The sequence below is a fragment of the Eptesicus fuscus genome, chromosome 4, assembly GCF_027574615.1.
Source record: "Eptesicus fuscus isolate TK198812 chromosome 4, DD_ASM_mEF_20220401, whole genome shotgun sequence".
In the NCBI taxonomy this organism is placed as follows: Eukaryota; Metazoa; Chordata; class Mammalia; order Chiroptera; family Vespertilionidae; genus Eptesicus; species Eptesicus fuscus.
In genome coordinates, this window is record NC_072476.1 from 68,867,195 (window position 1) to 68,894,718 (window position 27,524).

General features: G+C 35.5%; 1 protein-coding gene and 1 pseudogene across 13 annotated transcripts in view; both read left to right on the plus strand.

Annotated features, from left to right (window-relative positions):
- SSBP2 (single stranded DNA binding protein 2) overlaps window positions 1-27,524 on the plus strand; it is a 221,967-nt gene that overhangs the window by 80,147 nt on the left and 114,296 nt on the right. For 9 of the 13 annotated variants that reach the window (XM_054715106.1, XM_054715107.1, XM_054715109.1 and 6 more), the window contains one exon: window positions 6,951-7,035. The exons of the other annotated variants lie outside the window; for them this stretch is intronic. In XM_054715106.1, the coding sequence (XP_054571081.1) occupies window positions 6,951-7,035 (85 nt within the window). The remainder of the gene's footprint in view (window positions 1-6,950; window positions 7,036-27,524) is intronic. 13 annotated transcript variants of the gene reach the window in all.
- Window positions 25,306-25,451, plus strand: LOC129148901 (small nucleolar RNA SNORA48; annotated as a pseudogene).

A 27,524-nucleotide genomic window follows, 5' to 3' on the forward strand; every position in this document is an offset into this window, starting at 1 on the left:
GTTCATTGCAGTTAAGCACTATCATTGTGCTGCTTTCCTGGGTCATGAGACCAATGTCTTGTAATATATAATATTATAAAAGTCCACTTTTCATTTTATATAATACCTGTTTATAATTCCTAGATCTAGAATGTAAATACTTAACTGTTTGTTGAATGTAATTGAGTCTCTTCACCTGTTGACACCCTTGCCTTTTGAATGTTTCCAACTAGGTCTACAAAGTGGCATATGAAACCATTTAGACATCTGTCCCTATTGGATAAGCGGGCTAACAAAGTGAGGTTTCCCATTTATAGGATTAATTCTATTTTTGCACCTATTTCCCTTTTACTCCCTTTCTCATGAATTTAACCTAGTCTCATACTGTAGATGGTTGATAGTAACTCACTGAATCCTTTGGCCTTTTGCTTCTGTCAGACTTTAGCTTTTTTGGTCTTAACTATCTGGAGGTGCAGCTCTGAAATACAGTCAATAGCATTGTAAGTGAGATATGTGCTGCTTATAATAGCAGTGCAGGAGGAATACCCACGTTAGCTAGGGAGAACTAGAAAAGCCTGAATGGAGAAAGTGGATCTGAGTTGAACTGAAAGCTGATGAATGAAGGGTATTTTGGTAGAGGAATAGTTAGTATGAGGTCTTCAAAGAGATGATCATGCATTCAAGGAATGACAGGTAGCTTGGACCAGTTGAATTGTAGGTGCACTACTATGAAGTGATAGAACATAAGGCTAGAGACAAAGGCAGGAGCAAGATTACAAAGTCCAGGAGTACATCAAGGGTTTTGGAATAAAGCTCAAATATTTTAAACAAGGTACATAACACGATTAGATTTATACTTTTAGACACTCACTTGGCATCAACATAGAGATGGATTAAGAGGGTTGCGAACAAAGGTAGATTCTAGTTTACAGGCAATGTAATTGTCTAGTTGAAAGGTGATTAGGTGATGGATCCCAGATAGTGAACGCTGAGTACAATCGTTAGAGGTGAAGGAGGAGGTTCTCAGGTTCTAGATTTGGATGGTGGGATGAACAGTGATGCCGACTGAGTGAGGAATATAGAGAGAGAGGAACGGGGTTTAGAAAAGACCACGATTTAACTGGGAGAGGCTAAATTTTGAGGTTCCTGTGAGAAATTCCGATAGAGATGCCCTATACAAGGTCAGAGATCTGGGCCTGTGGCTCTGAGACAGGTCCCTAATTGGATTGAGAATGATCAGCATTGACCATACTGAAACTGCCCATGTAACAAGTAAGAGCAGGGTCTGGGGTTGGAACCCTGGGGAAAGTCAACATGTTAGTGTGGATGGATGAAGAGGATCCTCAAAGGAAAATAATTGGAGAGGAAGGAAGGTAATCAGGAGAGAAAAATGTATGGGAACCAGGAAAGGCATTAGAAGGAAAGATTAAATTCTGTAGTAAGTGTAAGTAAACAGACCCAAAGCTGTTTCTGAATCGGGAAGTAAGGCGAATGCGGTGGTCTTGGGAGAGCAGTTTCAGTGGAATGGTGAAAGTGAAATTAAGAAGGCTGCTGTAATGCACTTCTGGAGTTCGAGGGTTGCTGAGAGTAGTTGAAGTGTGTGGTGGCATGTGTAGCTGTTTTAGGATTAACAATAGAACATGACCTAACACTTTAGATTTTAAAATAGAAAAGCTTTGAGCGTGTATATAGATTGCGGGAACAGGGGGAGAGGTTGAAGATGTGTAAAGAGAAATACACATGCACAAAAATGCAGAATAAAGTACAGGAGAAAGGAGAGGCAAAGGCCTGAGAGAGGAGGAAGGGACAGAGTGTGTGTTTTTGCTTTCTGGAACTGTTTTGTCTTGTTTCTGATGTGATTTCTATTATCACTATTTTTTTTTCTTTCTCAGTTTGCACAATGCCCATTGCTGTACTATTTCCCATGCCTCCCATGTTCATTACCTTTACCTTGGTCAAATCCCCTTTGAAAACTTATGTCTTTAAAGTGTATTTTGTACACTTTAATAAAAGCTTCCAACTCTTTAATGAATTTCTGAAAAAGAAATGCCAAGAAACTTCCCCTTTCCAATTTATGTAACATAAAAATATATACTTCCAAAAACTTTGTTTTTAAAGGTTTAATGGCTTAAATTATGTCTCATTTTTACTTAACTATAGATATAAAACACCTTTTGAAATAACGTTGGGCCAATGTATCTATATCCTGAAATAAAATATATTACATTGCAGAGAAAATAAACTAATAATAATTATTATGAGAATTCAGTCTTTTCACCTGGCTCTAGGAGGTCACATCTTGCAGTATGTTAGCACTCTTAATGATTATAGAATCTAATGGATGACATCAGGAATAGCTAAGAATAACCAAATACCCATATAAAAACAACAGCATTTAAATTAGTCAACTAGCTCACTAGAATGGTATAACATTTATAATTGTCAGCTGGTTCTTACTCATCTTATATATCTGGCTTGTAATAGGTGTCACTTAGCTAATTATTTATTTGAATTAAATTAAACTAAGCAGCAATATAAGACAGTGTAGGTGACAACTAGGATATAAAGGATATAGTCATGATGAGAAGGGAAAAAAAAAAGTGGTGGCAAGAGAGAAAGCAAAGAACAGAGGTGGTCAGGTTATAGAGGAAAAGGAAAATGTGTCTGGAAAAGAAATGTGGAATACAGAGCAAAATGTGCTGGAGAGAAGCAGTGTAAAAAAACTGATGGAATCTTCAATGCAAAGGATTAAAAAGGAAATTGAGGAAAAATTTTACTCAGTTAATAAGAAACTTTTTTCTTAGCCATCCTATATAATAAAAGGGTGATGTGCAAATCAATCGAACGGCGGAACGACCGATCGCTATGATGCGCAGTGACCACCAGGGGGCAGATGCTCAATGCAGGAGCTGCCCCCTGGTGGTCAGTCTGCTCCCACAGGGGAGAGCCGCTCAGCCACAAGCTGGGCTGATGGCTGGTGTAGAAGCGGTGGCGGGAGCCGCTGCCGCAGAGGCGGCAGCCCTAAGGATGTCCAACTGCCTGCTTAAGCCGGCATCCCCCGAGGGCTCCCAGACTGCAAAAGGGTGCAGGCCAGACTGACGGACCCTCCCTAGCCTCCCTCCCCCCCCCCCCCCAACACACACACACACAAGTGCACGAATGTTGTACACCAGGCCTCTAGTACTACCTATAAAAGTACTTTTGCATATACCATTTCTTTGTATCTATATAAAAACCTGAAAATGCATAACATATTTCTCTCTTTTTACATAAAGAAACTAAGATACAAAACTGTTTCCTCAGGGTCAGATTTAGAATTAGAACTTCAGCCAGTGCTTGTCTCTGCAATAGATATTATTTCTTAAACACAGAACAGAATTTAGTGCCCACTATTAATAAGAAATTAATTACAGTTCCCTTTTAAGCATCATGAGTGACTAATTCCAGACAGTAGATATAAATGGGACTCAGGAAAGTTGTCTCTTCTAAGTCTAGTCTATATGGGGGCATCCATGGATCACTGGCAGCTACTGATAGCATGAAGGGATGGTTGCCATAGGATACTCAGGAAATGAGTTCGAGTGCAAGGGTCAAAGGTAGGGTAACAGAGTGCTTGCTGTCTTATCTAGGACAGGTACCTACCACGTTTTCATGAGAACTGTTGCTGCTCAGACTGCCAGAGCTGTATAAACCTGCCCATAATCAGCATAAGGCATCTTGAAATAAGAACTCTTTTTAAAAAAAATATTTTTATTGATATTTTTAGAGAGAGAGGAAGGGAAAGGGAGAGAAAGATAGAAATATCAATGAGAGAAAGTCATCAATTGGCTGCCTTCTGCATGGCCCCCACTGGGGATCAAGCCCGCAACCCAGGCATGTGCCCTGACCGAGAATTGAACCAGCGACCATTTGGTTCCTGGGTTGATGCTCAACCACTGAGCCACACCAGCTGGGCGAAATAAGAACTCTTAATACCGTATTCACATGAGAGGCAAAATAATGTAAGAATTAAAAAGTTTAAACAGAGCTCTTCCACTAACTGTGACCCTTAAGTTATTTAGCCTTCCTAAGCCTCAGTTTCCTCATCTATAAAATGGGAATAATAATAGGCAGATTAAATGCTAAATATGATTTAGTATGTGATGCTTGAATTTAGCTCATACTTATTAATACAAGCTATTTTGATACTTTAAAATATGAATTTATTACTAACCCAGAAGTATTGTGAGAATTTTGTGATAGTGGGGCAAAATTTAATGCTTGCATTTAAAAAGTATTAAGTAATGCTAAGGAATAAGACAAGTACATGTATGTGGAAGGTCTAAGGTGATGAGCAGGTACATGTATATTTTATGTAAAACCTCCTTAATCTTAGGAATGGATAATTTTCTTCATTCATTGATAACATAATTTTGGGCCAAAGAGAAATAACTTCTTTAGTTATTAAGAGACTTAAATTTATAATAACATGGCTTGTTCCTCAGGAAAAAAAAAATGTTTTCCCCAAAGGTTTTTCTACTTCTGTCAATGTTTATTTTCAGATGGTCCTGAATCTGGCCAGTGGCATATAGGTTATATAATTATGTTAGCATCCCATCTTCTGGGACATATCTGGGGTGTTTATTCACCCTTGTAGACTTCTCTGACAACCATTTTGCTTCCTGTGTTCCCTAGAGATACTGATAAATAGCTATTTCTCTCACATCCTCAGGATAGAAGGAAAACAGTTTTTGGATGAGAATTCTCAACTTGGGAATCCTGCGCTTCCCTTTGATTTGTGTGGGGAAATTTTTAATAATACAAGAGCAAATATTTTTATATTTTTCAAGTTTGGTTCTCTTTTTCATTTGTAAAATACAGATTTTTCACTTGTTTCTACTTAAGAATAGAGAGATTGTAAATATAAAGTATAGTTCATGATGATGAATTCACCACATTTCAAGGATAATAGTTTGGTTTCAAGCTTAATAGGTGTAAGGATTAGAGGAACTGAAAATCATCTTAGCCTCCGACATCTCCGGTTGTAGAGGAAAGAATCCAGTGTCTGTTGATCACTACAGCTTTGTAAAATAGTTTGAAATCAGGAAGTGTGATGCCTCCAGCTTTGTTCTCCTTTCTCAAGATTGCTTTGGCTACTCAGAGGCTTTTGTGGTTCCATACACATTTTAGAGTTGTTGTTTTTTTTTTTGTGAAAAACGCCATTAGAATTTTGATAGGGATTGCATTGAATCTGTAGATTGCTTTGGGTTGCATGAACATCTTAACAACATTAATTCCTCTGATCCATGGCATGGACTATCTTTCCATTTGTATCTTCTTTGATTTCTTTCATCAGTGTCTTATAGTATTCAGTGTATAGACCTTCACCTCTGTGGTTAAGTTTATCCCTAGATATTTTATTCTTTTTGATGCAATTCTGTATCTTAATTTCTCTTTCTGATAATTTGTCATTAGTGTATAGAAACTGAACAGTTTTTCTATATTGATTTTTATATTTTTCAGCTTTACTGAATTTATTTATTAGTTCTAACAGTTTTTTGGTAGAGTCTTTAGTAATTTGAATCTTAAAAAAAATTTTTTTTTGGTTACTCCTCACCTAGGGATATTTTTCCATTGATTTTTAGAGAGAATGGAAGGGAGAGGGAGAGACAGAGAGAGAAATATCAGTGTGAGAGAGACACATCAATTGGTTGTCTCCCAAATGCACTCTGACCAGGGATCGAGCCTACAACCGAGGTATGTGCCCTTGACTGGAATCGAACCCAGGATCCTTCAGTCCACAGGCCCACGCTCTATCCACTGAGACAAACCAGCTAGGGCAAATCTTTTATTTTTCTTAGTCCATCTGGCTAAAGGTTTGTCAAGTTTGTTGATTTTTTCAAAGAACTAACTTTTGTTTTCAATAATTTTTTTCTATTGTTTTTCTAGTCTCTTATTTCATTGATCACTACTCTAATCTTTATTATATACTTCTGTTAGCTTTTTGGTTTAATTTGTTCCTTTCTAGTTCCCTAACTTTTAAAGTTATGTTGTTGATTTAAGATCATTCTGTTTTTAAATGTAAGTATTTACAGCTTTAATTTTTCCTCTTAGCACTGCTTTTGCTGCATCCCGTAAGTTTTGATATAGCATTGATATTATATGAATTAGATACTGTGCTTATGTCATATAATTTAATTTTCTAAACAACTCCATTTTATAAAGGAGGAGATTATATTTCCAATCTGTTTAAGCAACTTGAGCTAGTAATTAGCAGCGCTGGCTTATCGCCAGTAATACTTTTAGACATTTGCTTTCCTGATTTTGGAATTCCTTGCTTATGCTCATAGTTAATTTTATAGATGGAAGGATGACCAGAGTAAGTAGTATAATTATTTTTTCCCAACCAATTTCCTCTTGCTTTTTCTCATTATTCTTGAATAGGAGGAAAAAAAACCAGCAAGGATTTTTTTTTTAATTTTCAAAATTAATAACCTATTTTGGTAATTAATTGCAAGGGAAAACAAGAGGACATTTATAAAAAAAAAGTATTTGTTTGACCAATGTAATTTAATGGTTAGGGTATTGGCTTGTGAGTTGTACAACAAAATAATCTTGAAAAAAATTAATGAATCACTTTATCCTTTAGTGATTAAATTAGGATATTTTTTACTGTTTTAGTTTTTCATGGGAAAATGTGAAAATTATTATAATTGTTTCAATCATGTTTGCCATGTATACAGAAAAGAAAGACAGTTTCAAATTTTCAAAAAATTATTTTATCCTTTTAGAAAAATCATATTAGCATTTCTGAACAATGGCTAGATTATACCTTATAACTGCATGAATATTTTTGCCCGTATTTAAGTCTTTGAAAGAAATATTTCTCCTGAACAAAACACATTTATATAAAAATAATATGTCTTCTATTTTAGCATGGTTATCTCTCATTTGGTGTGATTTTCTTAATGTTACCACAATTACTTTTGTAGTGTATTTTGGGATCTCTACTGTGCAGCTCCAGAAAGACGGGAAACATGTGAACATTCAAGTGAAGCAAAAGCCTTCCATGATTATGTAAGTTCATATATACTTTTACTGATACTTTGTCGGTTTTCTCTGTAACTGCTGCTCTTGAAAAATCATTGGGCCATCTATTCTTTTCTTTTGGTGCTTAAGACATTGTTGTTGTTTTCTTGAAAAATAGGCTCATAACTTAAAAACTAAGTTACAAATGGGTTTTGAGTTTTGTTAAAGAAGCTCAAGGTAAGAGAGTAGTCCTAACTCCACACTATTAAGGGTATTATCGTAAGCATGACTGACTTGTGAAATTTTGCCTTTATAAGAATTAAGTAAGTAATTATTTATTTCACAAAGTCATAAGAATTATGTAAATGATATTGCACATAAGATTTTAAATATATATAGAAATATTCTCTTTTTGCTAATTTTCGTTACATATCGTAAGAGCTTTGAAGTGCCCCAGGAACACGAAAATAAGAGTAATTGCAGCCATAAGGCTAAATGTCCCCATCACTGAATTCAGTCCCACAAGTAAAATTTATGTGAATTAAAGGAAATACAAGATAAGAGAGCAAAAGATTCTGTGCAAAAATGAAAATGTGATTTTTATAAAAGATTCTTAAAGAAGGGCAGTGGACTGTCCTTTGCTGGGTGATGTACTAGTATATCAAAATATTTTTAGAAGAACTAAATCGCAGATGTGATTTTTAAAAAATATTTTTATTTTATTGATTTTTTTAGAGAGAGAGGAAGGTAGAGGGATAGACAGATAGAAACATCGATGAGAGAGAAACATGAGAAACATCGATCAGCTGCCCTGATCAGGAATCGAACCACTGACCTCTTGGTTCATAGGTCGAGACTCAACCACTGAGCCACACCAGCCAGGTTGCAGATGCGATTTTAGAGAGTTGATGGTATCAGGGAGAAGAATAGTTAAAAAAAGAGAGAGAGAGAGAGAGAGATGAAGAAACAAGGAAGATTTTCTCGAGGGAAAAACCGCATTTAATAGTGAAGAGACGGTATTGTGAAGGGGCTGGGAAAACAACTGTGTTCATAGAACTGACTGTAAAAGGACAGATGGAGTTGGGGACTAAGGAAACCCAGTTTCCTTGGTTTGGAGGAAATGGAGTTGGCAGCTTCAGCATGAGAAAATATCTGATAGTAAGTATCTAAAACTTAACCTAGTTTAGTTGGTAGAAGGGAAGCATTAGTGGGTAAGTAGCCTTAAAAACCAGAACCAGGGCTCAAAAGGGAAAAAGACCCTGTTCTTTCAAAGGAAATAGTTCAGCATTAGACTGAAGAGTAGAAATAGCCAGCAGAATTATAACCCCAGAAGTAGCACAACGAAGAGCAGGCAGACCTAAGAGAAGTGAAAATCCTTGGCACCTGGCAGGGACTGTGTAATACTTGAAACGTTTACTAAACTGATTTAAGTGTGACTGCTCATGATTACCTAATCAGATATGGATTGTATTTACTAAGCTTGCAATGTATTAAACCATAGTTCTCCAGGACAAGATGAGTGGAACATGCTACTGCATATAAAGAAAAAGGAGAGAAAAGCAGATAAGCAGGGCCCAGGACACACTATCAGAACTACTCATTTTCCTTTTTTTACTCTTGGCTGATGGCAGAAGTAAAGCAGAGAGCCAACCAGGAGGAGTATAAGGAACCTGGCTAGAGGAGGGTACTTGGTCTCATCTCTCTCTACCACCAGGAAAGACATGCCTAGATTTGGCCTGCCGATGGTGGGAAAAGTTTTTTAAATACCCACCAATTTTGACAACTGGATGGAATTATTTTTATTAGTTAGAGACTGGATTTTTTTAAGTAGAAAAAAAAAAAATCAAGCAAAGCACACACGCCATTCCCTGACCACCAGTGTTCTACTCTAAAGGACATATATTTGTGGATCTATATATTTTTAAAATATATATTTTTTATTGATTTCAGAGAGGAAAGGAGAGAGAGAGAGATAGAAACATAATGATGAGAGAGAATCATTGATCAGCTGCCTCCTGCATGCCCCCTACTGGGGATCGAACCCACAACCGGGGCATGTGCCTTGACCTGGAATTGAACTGTGACCTCCTGGTTCATAGATTGACACTCAACCACTGAGCAACACCATCCAGGCTGTGGATCTACATTTTAAAAAATTAACTATCTCAGTACTCTTTCAAAATTCCATTGTATGGAAAGATGCACCCTGCTGTTGTTCATCATGGAAATCTTACAGGGACTACGGAATTAATTTAGCATCTCTTCCTTAGAAGTGTTATGTAAACCATCACTGATGTTGTCATTGCCATCATCATCATCATCATTATCATAATCATTTTGCATTTATAAGGCATTTTCAATATTTCAGAAAGTATTCATTCTTATTAGCTTTAGAAACCCACTTCAGTATTTCAAGTTTTTGAAATGAGCATTGACCAGAAGTAGGAATGAAATTAGAGTAGATTTTAAAGGAAGAACAACTTCTTATCACGTAATTTGGCCTGAAAATATGTAGTTTAAAAAAAGGTCAGTATTTTGTTCTTTAATTTATTATTAATATTAACACATGCTTTATCAGATTTTTCTAATTTTATCTTAAATATTAATTTGAAAAGATTTAATTTATTCTTAGATAGCATTTTATTATACTTTTAAGCCAATTTATTTTCACTTGTGATACATCTCCAAAAAAATTTTTTTTAATGGAGGTTGGTAAAAGGATAGAGTTTGACTTGTATAATTTTTATTACACTTGGATTTTTAGAAATACATTTGTCTTCTGTAGCACACTTTTATGGCAATTTTCATGAGTTCGATTTTCTGAGTTCTTAATAGACAATTTCTGAAAATTATCAATATAACTCATTTTTAACATAGAAGTGTGAGGACTCAGGGAAGAAAAGGAGAAATAGGAACACAGTAAGATTTTGGTAAAATTCTAGAACATTATATTCCTGTATTAGAATCCATTGGGAAACATTTCTATAATAGTAATTAATATGTATACCGAATGAATTTCAAGGAAGTTAAGGAAGCCTACTGAAAAATTTATTTTTCATTAGCTGTATCTTTAAAGTAAAAAAAGAAATACTTGCATGTATAAATTATGCTATGTTTAAAAAGTAGTCTTGTTATTTTATAGTCTTAATAAGATTGAATGGATAATGAAAGATAAACTATTGTTTTTTGAAGAAATAGTGGCGGTATGATGAAGTAAATAATGAATAATCCTTTTAATAAAAAATAAGCTCAACTGTTAAAGGGATTGTCTTTTGATATTGACATTATGCATTATTTCTGTCGATATATAACCAGTATTTTTGTGTTTTCCAAATACTTATAGTTAATATTAATTTCATATTCAGGAAAGTTACTTTAACCCTTTGCACTCGCTTGCTTTTTACTCGATTCCTTTATTCTACTCGGGATTTAATTTTTTAAATACCCCAGATTTTACAAAGCGTGGCAGAAGAATAAAAAACTGGAGTTTCTTTTCATACAAACTTACTTATTTGGATTTTTTTTACATTTCAAATTATTGATACATTCAAAGAGTAATTTTAATCTCGACATCCGAGTGCAAAAGGTTAAAGCAGATTAAAATTTACCTTTCATTGACTTCCAATTTCTCTTCTGAAATTAGAAAATGAAATACTTAGTAAAATAAAATTTAAAGTTGTGGTGGTCATGTTTTCATACCACCATGTTCTATGCATAGTCATTCAGCATTTCTCATGAAATACTTTTTTTGGTATATGTACATATTAAAAGAGATATCTAAAAATTGAATAGATATAATTTTGAGTCATTCTATAATTTAATAATCGTTTTTGGATAATTATTATCCCAGAAACATTTCTGGCTTTTGGTTTTTAGAAAAAAAAATTGTTTTTGGTTTGTTTTCTGAGCATTGATTCTTTATAATGGATTTTTGTTACTTTATTATTTCACTAGAGGCCCGATGCACAAAATTCGTGCAAGAGTAGGCCTTCCTTCTCCTGGCTGCCAGCACTGGCTTCTCTCTGGCACCTGGGACCCAGGCTTCCCTTGCAGCCCCAGCTGCATCCAGAAGGTTGTCTGGAAGGATATCCGGAAGGACATCTGGTCTAATTAGCATATTACCCTTTTATTATAGATTTGCCAAATAGTTACAGATGCAGTGTTAATACCCTTTTCCTTGAGAAATCATCTTGTCCATACTTATTATGATAAAAGGATAAAACATTTAAGACAGGTAAAACTTTGATCTTCTTGCATTTATATTGTAAAATACGTTCACTTAAATAGTATTTAGCAACTGTATGCAGTGTTATATGTAAATTAATAGTGCATGTAGAAATCAACAGTTAATAGTGGGTAAGAATGCACTTTTGGATGACAGCTCTATAAAAAACACAAGGAAATGATTACTATACAAGTCAGGATAATGGTTGCTTGGGAGGTAGGCAGAGGTTAGGATTGGGATGGGGCTCATGGAAAGAAAGGGCTTCTGAGAAGGTTGGCAGGGCTCTCTTTTTCCTGGCTGCCATGGTGGTTACTTTATAATAACCAAGTGTTTGTTTTATAAAATGTCACAGCGCCATACATTTATTTCGTGTGGTTTTTCTATATTTGTTTTTTTTTAATTTTAAAATAATGAGTTTTAAAACACAGTTAAGATGATTAACTTTAGAAAAAGAATATGCACAGTGGTTTTTAATGTGTTTCCAGGCATCGTAGTGGTTCATCCTAGAGAAGTGATGGCAGAAAAATCTAGGGATGATCTCCAAACAAATCTGTTTGTTTCTTCTCTGTTATTACAGATACTGTAAAGTATGTCTATTTGTTGATTTTCCAGAGGGGAGTAAAATCAGAAATGCTGGCAAAAGATTTAATAATTAGGAATTTACTTTGAAAGAGAATATAGAGACTTTACTATAGAACAATTATTTTGCCACATGGCTGGGAGCTATCTAGCTTGGCCCTATTATTTTTATCCTGAGTGTAAACCAAGTTCATCCGAGATATAAATTTGTTGTTATCTATTACAATATTATAATTAAAAAGTAAACCATTATTTCAAGTGATTAAATATAATATCTATTAACATGTAAAGTTCATTGGACTAGCTTTTCTTCCCATTATCATATTTTTATTTCACTCTGAAATCGCAGGCATTGCCTTTATGTGGAATTAAATTATGTTTACTAGATTTTTTTTCTGCTACAGCTTAACATAGAGTTGTTTTATTTAACAATTTAATTTTTATTCCATCCATTTAAAAATATGTAGGAAAAGTATAAATATATGCTACCAAATTTTTAATGAAAAACATATACAGTGATTATAATTTTAGATCTCTGATATGAATGGAAGATTCCCTAATGGTCCTAAAGCAAAGACAGAGTCAAAATATATTATTGCTTTAGTGTAATGGTAATGAAATCACATTATTATAGTGAGAAGCAGAGAATTATATTTGTTCTTCTCTGGGGTCTGTCAAATAATAGATGGTCAATAAATATTAAGAGAATGCAGTAGTCAGGGAAATTGGAAATGTTTCAAATCTTTGAAATATTTAAGTGATAGGCTTAAACCATAATTGTTGATAACATGTGGCTAATTTTTGTATTCTTGCCAAAGAGAGTATTTATAACATTTAGAAAGGATTAGGTTATAGGCTTATAGTAATGGGATAGTTTTTTAAAATGATATCTAAACATATGATATATACAGAAAATAATAGGAGAAGAATGCTTTATGCACCCCTCAAGAAGATTTTTTACAGATAATCATATATGTTTTAGGAAAATACTTCTCTAGAAACGATTGCAGAGAGTTAGGTGCATTCTTTGCTGTGATCCCATAACATCCTTTGTGTCCCTCCTTAATGTCCCTGTGCATTAGATGTTTGTCACGAGATATTTTCTCTAATAATCTGTGAGCTTCCTCAGGGAATAGGCTTTGTCTTATTTGTCTTTTTCATTCCTGGTGCCCAACATGGTACCTGATGTGAGATGTGCCAGTCACATTGGGAAACATATTTGCATAAATGAATGATTAAATAAAACATAATCTAATAAATATTTGTCATTTCTTATCTTAATGTACCTGAATATGTAGTTGTGGAAAGGTCATTTAATGCTACTTTTACTCACTTCGTATTTCAAAACAAATTAAGATAAGACAGCAACTCATAAAGACAAAACAAGTGAATCAAAGCAGGTGGCACAGGCTTTATATCTCGGGAGGCATGGCACTAGGGAATGTAGCAGTGAGCAAAATAGATATAGTCCCTTTCCTCCTGGGCTTAACATCTAGCAAAAGAGAGCTTTCTCAGGACTGTTGAAATACCAAGTAGAAACACATGTAGAGAGAGATAGTATAGTATTATATTGCAAGAGCAGTGAAAATTTATAGATGTGGAGAGAGTAAGTACACATACCTTTTGATGTGTATTTAGATTTTGGCATATAGTGGCATTAGTAAGTGCTTAGATGAATGGTGTAAAATTGCACCATAATTCTCCTAAACAATCCATGTAAACTAGAGATCTTAGAAGGCTAAGAACAAGTAAAGTTACACTTAAAATTCATTAAGATGATAAAAACAATTGCAGGTATATATCAGTGCTTATCAGTCAATGTATAAGTTGTTGTTCACCTCAACAGGTACATGAGATTCATTTTTTTGCCTTACTCTTATCTGTCATATTATTAGTACTCTTGTTTTCATTTCCAGCTAAGTTTCCTTTGCCATATATAAACCTTACAAACTTCCCTATATTCTTTCTAGCATACAGTAAGTTGTATATTTATTTTGTTTTGGGACTAGCTTGACATATATTCTTCACTTTTTCTGTGGTGTACGCGTGTCTCTATTCCCAGTATGCCATTGGTTTGCTAAGATTGATTCTGGTTGGCAACTAAGTATTGCTAATGACTCTCTGCTATTTTTCCTATTTCTGTTGATCCTGAGATTTCCTGTAGGGCAATATATTATTTCAGTCATTCCGTGGCCAACACGAATAAAGGAAGAGAATCAAGGACAGTGTAAAGCATAGTGAAAGATTTCTACTTTACTTAAAATCTTTTTAGCATAATATAAGCATTATGTAGACATTGTAAAATCATAAAAAATAAATGAAAAGAGACAAAGAAACAGAACAGGGATGACTTTAATAGTTTGTTTCAATGTGAAAAATATATTGTTTCAAAATATTTATTTTAAAAGAATGTCATCTTAAGCCCCTTTACCCCCACTGATGTATTCATTTTTATTAAAATAGAATTTCTGGTGAATGTGAAAAGATGAATATGGAAAGACTTCTTACTATTTTTGATGTTAATGTTGCACTACCTATGATTATGTTGCCCATAACATCAGAGCATTAAAAAACAAACAAACAAACAAACAAGAAATATGGTACTTTCAAAAATAGCATGCATTTCTAATTTTTGTTAGAGGTATGAAATTCATAAAAGTTATATAAAATAAGTTATTCTGGAGATTTTTAAAAGGAAAAAAATATCTAAATACCTTAGATTTGAAGTCATATTTCTATAGCCACTTTGTTTACCTTTTATATATTATACAACCTCATTTAAAATGATTGCATTTTAGTGCTCGGGGAGAGGGTGGATGGAGCTGGGAGAGGGTACAGGGGGGATAAATGGTGATGGAAAAGAAAAATATATAAATAAAAGCAAGAGCACTCATGGAATGGGAGAAAATATTTGCAAACCATGTAGCTTGTAAAGGACTTGTATCCAGAATGTATAAAGAACTTACAACTCAAGAATCAAAGTAAATAAAGAAAGAAAATGATTGTGTTTTGGACAGCTTAAAAAAGTGAAAGTCTCTGTCTTGTTTTTATTTCTTTTTCCTTTGATTTGAAGTAAAGAAACCAAAAATATTGGCAAAACTTATGTTTCCCTTAACACCAATCCACATTTTTCATTATTGTTGTGTTTTTTATTTCGGTGAGCATTGGTACTGAGGTCAGGGGTCCATACCTCTTTTTAAAATAAATAAGTGCCTCACAATTCTAAGTACTGTGTCTTGACAGAATATATGTTAGGAGTTTAAATGATAATTACTTGTCCTACAAATAATAGATAGGGCTCTAATGACATGACACTCTTTTGTACTAATAAGAATCCATTATATGTTTTCAGAGTTTGTGAAATGTCTCTAAACTTGATTGCATTTATTTTGAGTATTAAGTTTGTGGTTTTTTTCACATTAGTTGGCCTGATATTTCCCCCTGGCTTTTGGTTTTAAGTCTACAGACAACTACAACTGTAATACAAGGAATTATTTGCAGCCAGCCATAGCAGATCATAGATAGTATCAGTTCCCAAAGCTCAGCTGCTAACTTCTGAGTCTTTGAATTCTACCAGGAAAGTCTCAGAATCTCTTGAAAAAAAAAAAAAAAAAAAAAGGACAGATATGTTAAAGGTGGATCTGTAATACTCTCAACAATAAAAGTAAATTAAAAAAAATTTTGTCAGTCTCTTCTGGATACATCAGGTTAAACCTTTGTGTCTCTCAACAAGTGAATAAAAGCTGTAATTTATACACATCAGAAAAAAATAAAATGTCTATGATATATTGTTAAAATATCTGGATTTTTAAAGAAGAAAATGTTCCAACTACTAACAAATATAATTCTATGCAAGATATCATGAGGGAAGAGATTTTGGTAGACATAATTAGGATCATTTTTATATCATTTCTTTATTAATTATTTTTTGAGAACCCATTTATGTACTAGTTGATTTGATTGAGGCTATGGGAGATTTTAAAGATTTCTCCCTCTAGATCTTTATAATCTGTTTAGAGTGGTATGTGAACTGTATATCTTGTGTTAATTGCTGTGAGTATAATATAGATAATAACTGATATACTGTATGAGTTTAGACACTGTGACTATTTACTGCTCTTTGAATGATTACTAGGATTTGGATAAGAAGAGATATGTGAGGGGAGGTATATCAGAGAAACTGCTGATGTTGGAACAATATAAGATGTATTTAAGGAATAGTAAGCTGACCTCTTTGACCAGATTAGAAAAATCAAACACAGGATCAGTGCTTAGGTAGCAGAAGGTAGAATTTAAAACTGTAAGGAAACAATGAAGTTATCCTTTCTAGCGGTTCATGCTGAGTTCTCTGGACTCTTGGGGTACAGTGGAAAGGCCATGGGTGGTGCTAGCAGTGAGAAGGGAGAGAACACTACCAGAAAAGCACTTACCTCCTTCTATTTTAAATAAAGCAGCTCCATTCTTACCCTTTCCCAATTTCTTTTATTTTCTCCTTTTAATTAAATGGAATCTTCATTTAGCTAGTTACTCATGCCATAAATGAATCTTCTTTTTATTCTCTTTATTACTCTTCTCCGTTATCTTCAAGTGGTCATCAAAACCAGCTAATTACATTGCCTAAACATTTCCTGTACATGTCTTCTCTCTAATCCCACTGCAAATGCCTTAGTTCAAGTCTTTGCCATGTTGCAACACCATTTCAACAGCTATTTCTGCATCTGTCTGCCCTCTGCTCCCTCAGGGTTCAAGAACTCCCTTTGGGTGCTGGATAAAACTCTTGAAAAAGCAACTGTTTTCTAAAAAAATATTTATTTTGCATATTTACAGCCTCAGAATCTAAAACAGTCCAAATATGTTAAATAAAAAGTTTTAAAACTGCTTATTTGGTCCAACCTACTTATTATATTAGACTACCAGTAGTGGCCTGGAAATTTGTGAACGGGTGGGGTCCTTAGTTCTGGCTGGTGATCAGGGCCTATTGGGGTCTTCCGGCTGCCAGCCAGGGCCTTCCTTTGTTCCACGCCGCCCCCTGGTGGTCAGCACACATCATAGCAAGCTATCAAATTCTTGGTCTCCAGTTGAACTCCTGAGGGGAAAATTTGCATATTAGGCTTTTATATAGAGAGATAAGGAACTTGATGCCCAGAGAAGTAAAGAATATGCTATTGTTTAAAAATCAAGTGAGGTTTAAACAAAAATCTCATGTTTTCCACATTGTCATTCAGTACTTGTTAAACTATGCTGGATGAAACTTTTGTTCTGTCTGCGAGATAGTCATTTTTGAGCATATTAAAAATAGTAAATTATATATGAGGGTCATTAATCTGTGTAAAAGGAACTGAAGAAGGGAAAGGACTAAAGGCAGAGACTGTGAAGAGACTTTCTTGACAGTGTGGGTATGAGCTAAAAAGCCCTTGAATTAGGATGGTGGCAAATGAAATGGAAAATAAGGAATTAAAGTGAAGAATAAAAAGGAGGAGATTGTCTAGGTATATCGATTGAGAAAGAGAGAATAATTTAAAATAATTTGTAGTTAACTTGACCTATGAACTGAGACTTGTGATACCATAGTGGAAATCTGAAATTTGGAAGAACAGAGAAAGTAGGTTCAGCTCTATGAGTTGGTTAAATTAATGTGTGAATAAGGGTAAAATAAGAATTGAGGCCTGGGTTGCAAATTGGGGGAAATGCTCACATTTAGGAGCGATAGGAAGGAAGGGGCTAGCAATAAGACAGGAAAAATACAACACGAGAGGTAAATACTTATCACACTAACTACACTGATGTAAATAGCATGGCTGTTGTGTTCTGTAACCCAGTAAATTTACTGAATCTGTTCACCATTTCAGGATGCTTCCAACTTGAATTCTATATCCCAGGGCAACTAATAAAATGTGTTTTGGTGTTAATATACTATCTTGAGTTCTTAAGATATTCAAAAGCTGTTTATGGTTTTTGAAGCAAGACTTGAGACTCAAACTATGTCCATGCCTGAATGATTTTTATAGCCACAATTTCATTTTAGAAATCAGTCATGTATTATATGGGGTGGGGGAGTAGATTCAAATTTAGGAGGAAAACTAAATGGACTTAAATGATCCATGGGTTCTTCCAGAAGTGTTTGAAACTTAGATTAATAGATAGGGAAATCTGAATATATTAGCCCTCTTTCTTCATTGCAGTTTTGTTTTAGCAAGCATGTATTGAATTGCCTGTAAAATAAATGATTAAATTTTTGAAAATTCTCAAACCTCAAGGAAGTAAACATATACTACTATAAAGACTGCAAAAAGATATGTTCAGTTTGGTAGTCTAGTGGCTTGTACTTAATTTGTACTCAATTAATATTTGATGAAAGAATGTACATGCAGTAGGCATGCTATTTCTAAACAAAGTGCCCATGGAAATATTGACTAATCTTATGTGATCCACTCAATATTCCTTCTTGCTTTCATTTAATAATTACCTTATCCTACTTGTCCCCTTGTCCCTCTTCTTCATCATTATCTTTCCTTTATCAGCCCTAAGATGGATATGAAAAGGGAAAATGTTTCAGAACTAAAGTCATATTATAACTTTTATTATGGACAAAAGCTCAAACACATAAAGGAAATGGAAAAATCTTTAGCTATCACAAAATGACTTCTGTATTGTTCACAATAAATAGTACAGCTTAATTTAATGTGTATTAGAAATGATGGGGATATTTTCCATATGCAAATCTTATCAACACAGAGCCACATACACCAGACTTATGTCCTTCCTTTTTGCTTTAACCTAGAATGTCTTTGTGAGCGGACATTGGGAGCTTGCTGTACATTAAATCTGTAGACCACTTCCATCACAGCCACCTCTCTATATATCCGTCTTGTCCTTTCCAGACAAGGAATATAGCCTTTGATCTTTTTTTTCCCATTTTCCTTTGTCAATATTTCCTTCCATAGGGCCTACTTTTTTCTTTATGTCTAGGAATTTAATTTCATTCACTACAGAGACATACAGGAGGTAACAAAACAATAGAACTTACCTGGTTTTATCTCCACATCCACAGTCCCAACTCCCTTCCTTCCTTCCTTCCTTCCTTCCTTCCTTCCTTCCTTCCTTCCTTCCTTCCTTCCTTCCTTCCTTCCTTCCTTCCTTCCTTCCTTCCTTCCTTCCTTCCTTCCTTCCTTATGTGTTTGTTTGAGGGGTTTCAGGGAAATTGGAGTGCGTGGAACATTGTAAATCTCCTATTAGGGAATCCATTCTCTCCTAACTCCTATCTTAATTGGATAGAGCTCAAGCTTCTTCACGTTCAGTTCCAATGGGATTGAGCTGGCACCCCTGCTCGTCCTTTGGATCTTGTTGGTGCCCTTGGGCACCTCTCACTTTCCAAACGGTCTCTCTGGGAGGGCAATGTGAATAAGGAGGCACTCTCCAAGCTGGCTCTCAGAGGGTCTCCTGCTCCTCAGCTGCCTTTTGCCGCTTAGTTTTCCATCAGCTTGTTCTCTTGCTGGGACTTTTAGGCTAATTCCACCTTTGAGAGAAACTAGGCTGTTGTGTTCTTGATGAATGTTTGAGCTTTGTTTCTTCAGTGCCAATGAGGCTTAATTAAGGCAGGTGTTGCTGAGGGAAGTTTCTGCCTTTTTACTCTCTTCAGTTGCTCTTAGCCAGCTCCTATATTTTCCTGTGTCAAAGTTGGGCGTAGAGCTGGATCATCTACTGATTTCCTCTGTCTTGTCTGAGAGGTGCTCATTTCCAGAATAAAAATGATTGGTGCCCTTGCTCAGGGACTTACCTGCTCATATTAGTTTCCAGATTCTCTCTGAATCAACTTTCAGCCTCCTTTTCCAAATTTAAATTCTGTTAAACAGTAATCAAATTTAATAATTTTCCTTAAGTTAGGAGTCAGGTGATTTTCTAAGAAAGATCTGGGATTTTTTTGCCGTATAAACACACTGTGCAAAAACAAGTGGAGACATCCCAGCATTTATACTTTGACCAGTTGAAGAAATGCTGAAGATTTCACATAATAATATCCTTCCTGTTAAGTCAATGGGTACAATATTTCATAAATTCTAGGAAGCATTTCTTAAAAATACATGTATTTTTAAACATTTCAGATGTTGGTATACATTTGTTATCAACTAATAGAAAGTTTCATGCCATAGTCTAATTACTTGGAAGCATTTTTCTCTCTAATACTACATAAAATAATTCTGTGTCTTAAGTAAGGGGCATCTTATGGATAAATTATGGTTATGGTAGGTATGCAGTCTTCTCTGAATTTAGAAAATAGTAATAAGTTATATTTTTTGAAGTAGTGTGCTCATCTGTTATTCTTCCTGCAGTGTCAGTAGTATAGAGTTTAATAAAACATTTTTCCTTCCTGTGCAATGTGGTAAATTATTTTGAATGATGGTATACACATATTTTCATTACCAGGTTCAAATTTTATTTGTGTAAATTGTTTGGTAACAATAAGCTCTTCAGAAGGACATTCAGACCCTTATGTATATTTTCCCCCCAAATGATAGTATAATGGAGTGGAACTATATATAGACTCTATAAAATTTAACTAATAAAAAAGCAGTAAGGGCTCAGTTTTTGTTTTTAAATATGTTTTGTCGATTTCTTTTACAGGGAGAGGGAGGGAGAGGGATAGAGAGATAGAAACATCGATGAGAGAGAAACATCGATCAACTGCCTCTTGCACATCTCCCACCGGGGACCGAGCCTGCAACCTGGTCATGTGCCCCGACTGGGAATCAAACCTATGACCCCTTGGTCAACCACTGAGCCACACATGCTTGGCAGGGCTCAGTTTTTATTACTATAAAAGGCAAACCCAATAACAAATAGTCATATTTTTCTAGTTTTTACATTTTTTGAGAAATTATTTTAGTATTATTTTTATTGTTTGAACTATTATCACTTCACTAGAATTGTCATTAGTTGAAGCCTCAGCTATTTTCCTCTTGAACCTGATCAATCTTTTCATATCCACTGTGGCTTTTTAATTTTCCAAAGATGGCGACAATAATTGAAAAATAAAATAAAAATAATTATGGACCAGTGACATTTACATACCTCCTATCCTCCAATACCTCCACCTCACCTTTTTGAATGAGAGTATCTATCGTGACTATCTGTGAAAACAGGGTATTTTGGATGTGTGGAAGGCAGATAACTTGTCTTTTTAGTTCACAGGCCTTCACATTGAGATGAATTATACTTGAGTTGCAGTACCCAAGAACATCATTTGCATCTTGACCTGATTTGGATAATTAGATCCTGGACTTTGAACTAATGCTATAATTTGGAAGAGCCTTTGGGGGTTGTGGAGAAGGGAGTGAGTATATTTAGTGTTGGGATGGATGTGGATTATTGTGAACATGGGGTGGATTGTGCTAAATTAAATTTTTTAATTGAACATTTTGAGATAATTATAGACTCAACTGCATTTGTAAGAAATACAGAGCAATCCCAATGACCTTTTACCTAGTTTCTCCCCATGGTGACATCTTGAAAAACCCTAGTACAATAACTAGATCTGATTATCCAGCAGAGTACATGCAACCAGTACCTGGATCATGACCCAGCCCTGCTCACTGAGAATACCTCTCTGTGTGCCAGGTGCTATCCTCTAGCCTCTTGGTTACAAGACCAATCCACTAATTTAAATTGGATTTCCCCAGTTGACTTATACTCATTTGTGTGTGTGTGTGTATATATCTACTTTTGTGTGATTTTTATCTTGTGTAGGTTCACTTATCCATCGCCATAGTCAAGGTACAGAACATACGGATTTCTTCTGTTGCTCTTTTATAGCTATACCTACTCCCCACTCTCTTCTTTATTTTCCTTTTTATTGACTTTATTGGGGTGACATTGGTTAGCAAAATTATAGAGGCTTCAGGTGCACAATTCTACAACATATCAACTGTACACTGTATTGTATGTTCACCACCCCAAGTCAGGTCTTCATCCGTCACCATTTATTGCCCCTATACACTCCTCTAGGTGCCCCCGCCCCGTCCCCACAATCACCATGAGTTTCTTTCTCTTTTACTCAATCCCACTCCTCCCAGCCTGCCCACATGTTATGCTAATTGAACAAACATTAGCACTTGTTATAAGCTATTATAATATTATGAAATAATTTTTTATCTCAAGTAATGTTTCTATTATTATGAACTTAAAAGGCTTTTGTGAGGCACCTGGAAATTTTATAACAAGTTTTCTTACATAAAACTCGATTCCAAGTTTCAAATAATGATTTACAAATAAAATTTTAGAATAAAATCTAGATTTAGGAATTTCTTATATGCAGTATGGGGAGAAAGAAGAAATGAGAGTACATTGGATTCACTGGGGAAGCCTTTAAGGAGGTGACTGGAATTGAATTAAAGATAGGTATTGTAAAGAGAGGAGGGAAAAAGGACAGAGGATAATGTCAGCAAAACAGAATACCATGAATAAGGGAAGATAGAAGATGGGGGGGGGGGCGTGGAGGGGAGAGATAATTATACATTACTAGAGGCCCGGTGCACGAAATTCGTGCACGGAGAGGGGGGTGTCCCTCAGCCCAGCCTGTACCCTCTCCAATCTCGGAACCCTCGAGGGATGTCCGACTGCCCGTTTAGGCCCGATCCCAGTGATATCGGGCCTAAACGGGCAGTCGGACATCCCTCTCAAATCCAGGACTGCTGGCTCCCAACTGCTCACCTGCCTGCTTTCCTGATTGCCCCTAACCACTTCTGCCTGCCAGCCTGATCACCCCCTAACTACTCCGCTGCCAGCCTGATTGATACCTAACTGCTCCCCTGCCAGCCTGTTTGTCCCCAACTTCCCTCCTCTGCCAGCCCGGTCACCCCTAACTGCCCTCCCCTGCAGGGTTGATTGCCTCCAACTGCCCTCCCTTGCAGGCTGGGTGCCTCCCAACTGTCCTCCCCTGCTGGCCATCTTGTGGTGGCCATCTTGTGTCCACATGGGGACAGGATCTTTGACCACATGGGAGAAGCCATATTGTGTGTTGGAGTGATGGTCAATCTGCATATTACTCTTTTATTAGGTAGGATAGAGGCCTGGTGCAGGAGTGGGGGCCAGCTGGTTTGCCCTGAAGGGTGTCCCAGATCAGGATGGGGGTTCTCTTGGGGCGTGGGGTGGCCTGAGCAAGGGGCCTGTGGTGGTTTGCAGGCCGGCCACGCCCCCTGGCGACCTAAGCGGAGGCCCTGGTATCTGGAATTTATTTACCTTCTACAATTGAAACTTTGTAGCCTGGAGCGGAGCCAAGCCTCCTGCATGATCCAAGGCCGGCCGCCATTTCTGTTTGGGTTAATTCACCTTCTATAATTGAAATTTTGTAGCCTTAAGCGGAGGCCTGGGCCCAGCCAGGGTGTGCAGAAAGCTTTGCTTTCTCTGTTGCCATGGGCAACCCTGGCCTGGTCTCTCCAGCTCCGTGGCTGCCGCCATTCTGTTTGAATTTGTTTACCTTCTATAATTGGAACTTTGTAGCTTGAGTGGAGGCTTAGGCCTGGCAAGGGCATGCGGAAAGCTTGGCTTCCTCGGTTGCCTGGGAAACCTTGCTCTCTGTGGCTGTAGCCATCTTGGTTGGGTTTATTTGCATACTCACCCTGATTGGCTGGTGGGTGTGGCTTGGGCATAGTGAAGGTGCAGTCAATTTGCATATTACTGTTTTATTAGGTAGGATTACCTTGAAGCAAATGTAAATTCAATTATTTTTTGTGTAGGTGCTGTTGAGACACAGACGCCTGATTCTTATATTTATTTTATGTTTTTGTGGATTCTAGAACTATTTCTAGGAAGACCTACTTTTCCTATTTAATAGTTTATATGAGGTATAAGTATTAGACATTTCTCTTTTGTTATGTTTCCTAATCTTAATACTTAACTCACAGGTTTGTTTTAAAGATCAAGAAATATAATATATGTGAAAAAGCTATGTGAAAGTATTTATGGCCATTATTTTAAAAAGTTATAACTGCCTCATCCTAATGAGTTAGATTATGCATATGCTTAACATAATTTTTATGTATAGAATTTCTGCACAGCAGTATTAGGTATCTTCCTCAGTTTGCTCTTACCTGCTTTCCTACCACCTCACTGAATATTCATACCAGAGGGTCCTCTTCCTGCTAAACATTTTAGCTGTCCTGTTTTACAGTGTATGCTGTAACATTTATATACTAGTATGTGCTGGTTTTGGTTTTCCTTCCTGTCATATAGGTTCCTTGTTTGGCCTTTGTTTCCTGTGCTGTCCTCTGGCACGTACTCAACTATTTGGAAAACAACTCCTTATAAGAATGAATCTTCTGTACTTTGTTCCTTTGCAATATTCTCTAAGGTTTAAACAGAATTTTAAAGTGTTGTCAAGTCCAGGATAGCAAAGCTATATAACCAAAAAGTTCTTTCTTTGTACTAACAAGAGATAGAACATATTTCATGAGTGCCTTATGACTAGTCTAAAGCTATTTAGCACATTTTAACTATGTATAAATATTCACCTTAATGTGAAAATTGAGTATATTCTCAAACTCTTTCAAAAACAAGGTAAGTTGCAAGAACTACTAGAAATTCAGCTAACTAATAATTGTATCTAATACAACAAAACTCTTAGTAAACATCTGCATGAAACATTAAAATCTTAGACCAAATATTTGAATATATAACTGATCTAAAACCACGTAGTTATTAATGAATAGCTCAGTGATTGGCTGGTTTAGTGTCTTTTCTCTGGATTCATGATATGTGTAGAAACACCCTTAAAGTTTATTAAATAACACATATCAGTGTTATACTAACTATAATTTACCTGATTCAAACCAGTTTTTGAGCATATAGAGTGCTATAATATAGTTACATTAAAAATTTAAGCCCTAGCCAGTTTTGCCCAGTGGTTAGAACATTGGCCCTCCAACTGAAGGGTTGCGGGTTTGATTCCAGTCAAGGGCACGTACCTGGGTTGCAGGCTTGATCCCCGGTCCCAGTCAGTGTGTACGAGAGACAACCAATCGATGTGTCTCTCTCACTTTGATGTTCTCTCTCTTTCTCTACCTTTCCCTTCCACTCTCTCTAAAAATCAATGGAAAAAATATCCTCAGGTGAGGATTAATAAAAAATTTCACGAATAGCAAATACTATGTTTAGCATCTGATGTAATAACCCTAGTTTGATGGAAAATTGCATTTGGTGAAGATGGATTTGAATTAAGAGCTGGAAAAGCTATGAAATTTCTCAATTATATAGATGGCTATTTGCTAAGTAATATGAACAAAAATGCCATGTTCTATTTAAAAGACAAGTAATAGTTTTTGTACCTGTAACCAGTAACAGTATATTCTGAAACTAGTTGGGCAACAATGGGAAGCCACATTGTAGATGACAAATGCATCAAAATGTCTACTTTTTAGAATGAAGGGGAAACACATGTGGGTAGCACCCATTTATGTTTCTAATGCACTTAGCTGTAAGAACAGTTCCTTTGGTATTTATATTTTAAAATATCTATATGTAACCGCCTGGCAATGGGCAAGGAGACACCTGATTGGTGGTGTTGCTCTTATATCAATCAGGGGCAAAGCAGATGTACAGTCCTTAATTCATCCTAGCTTGATGCCTGTGTCGGTGGCCAGAGCTGTTTCATGCCTGAGGCACATAAAAAAATAATAAAAATAAATAAATAAATAAATAAATAAATAAATAAATAAAATATCTATATGTCAAAAGAGTAATCTATCTGATCATATGTGTTTACTATCAAATTTCAATAATCATAAATTTTTTCTTCACATTTAATTGTCATTTATATATATTCTATCTATGAGAAATACATGTTAGGAAGGGAATTAAACTGTGTAATAGAAGACATAAAAGTTGAGTGTATATTCATTAGGCTTAATATAAACTGTTTTCAGAAACATGATTGCTTTTGTGAATTTATGGGAATAAATATTGAACTAGTTAACTTTTTTAAATGATTAAAATGGAAAAATTCTCATCTTCTGTACTATAAATTTTCTAAAATGCAATTTCATCAAAATAAAATAATTTTTAAACTATTGTATTGATTTTATTTTTAATATTTTTTAAGTTTGTAAAGGAAAATATAATAACAGCTCATAGACCTCAACCCCAAACAAAGAGGAATAGTTTTGTCACGTGAAGATAGCTTTTCTTAGACAAAGCAACAAGAGCTTTAACCTAATGCTTAAACAAACTCAGCTTATATTCCAAGGGAAAAGCTATTTACTTTGAGACGTTGATCGCACTTTTATGTGGAAAATAGTGAACAAAATAAACTGAAAAACAAAATAGAGACAGAGGCATGCTACATGAAACAGACTGACAGCTGTCAGAGGGGAGAGAGGGGGGAAGTGGCTGAGAGAAAGTGAAGGGATTAGCCAAAGAACATTTTAGGCGTAAGCTATAGACACAGACAATAAATAGTGTGGTGATGACCAGATGGACGAGGTGGCGGGGGCTGGGTGGAAATGGGCAAAGGAAAGGGGGGTGGGGTGGGTAATGGGGACATAAGTAATAGTGTCAACAGCAAAATAAATAAATAAAATATATTAACAATACAAAAAAAGGAGGCCTTTGAAAAACTGGTCGAAGCAAAAGGCCTTAGCTGAGATAGAACATGACCAGCACCCATAAGGATGTTTCTATATTTTTAATCTAGTAAACTTTAAATTTCGAAATTTAAAAATTTTTGTTAGAAGTTATAGCTAGAATAAAGTTTAAATTATTCAAGGTATTTGTTTTTGAAGCAATTATATGACCTCATGTTTTTTATTGCATTTTTCTGTCTATATCCTTGTTCAAAAGGAAGCAGTCAAGTGTGAAATATTGAGGAGACAGGGCACAGAGATTCTATTATGAGAACAAGACTCAGGGGTGGGGGCAGGGTAGGAGAGGCCAATGGAGGAGAAAGGGGACATATGTAATATTTTCAACAATAAAGTTTTTTTTATAAAGACTACTCTTCTTAGCTTTTCCTTCAAAATATAAAATATACTTTACCTCCCATACTCATATACTTTAAAAAATCATTGTATTATGCTCAATTTTAGACAAGTAGCCTTAAATGATAGATTCCCCTAGCAGAAACTTTTTCCTCTGTCTTCATGTTTTTTCTCTCTACTGTTTTATTTTTTAAAGCTGAAATTGAACATTTTAACTTAGTGGAGTTACTCCTGTTTTTACTGGATCTTTTCTCTAGGCTCTGAAGGTGCCTATTAATATAGTACAGCCTCCACAAAATTGTCAGGTATAAATTTTAAAGTAACAGATTATTAGAGTTAAAAGTGATTTTTTGGATCATCCAGTCAAGCACATTCATTTTACATTTAACCCAGATGTCAGCTCAAACCTTCTATCCAACCCACAGCCTCTAGTATTGCTACATATCCTCAGAGTTATGTGCTCATGGTTACTTCTAGCTTCAAATTTCTGACCCGTAAGGACTCTTGATCTCACCTGTAGGGTACCTCATCCACTAATCCTTTTCTCTCTGTTTCTCATAGATCTCGGCAATAAATGCTATAATTGACTTGCAATCAGTTGGTACTTATTAGATACCAGACCATTAATATACCTACTAGAATCTGAGCAGTAGACTGCATATTTGACCTATAATATCTGTGCTTTTACTTAACTTTCTCTTGGTTTACTTCGTGCTCTAGGTAGAAAAACAGAATATTTTGTATTTGGTCTATATTTTTTCCTTCAC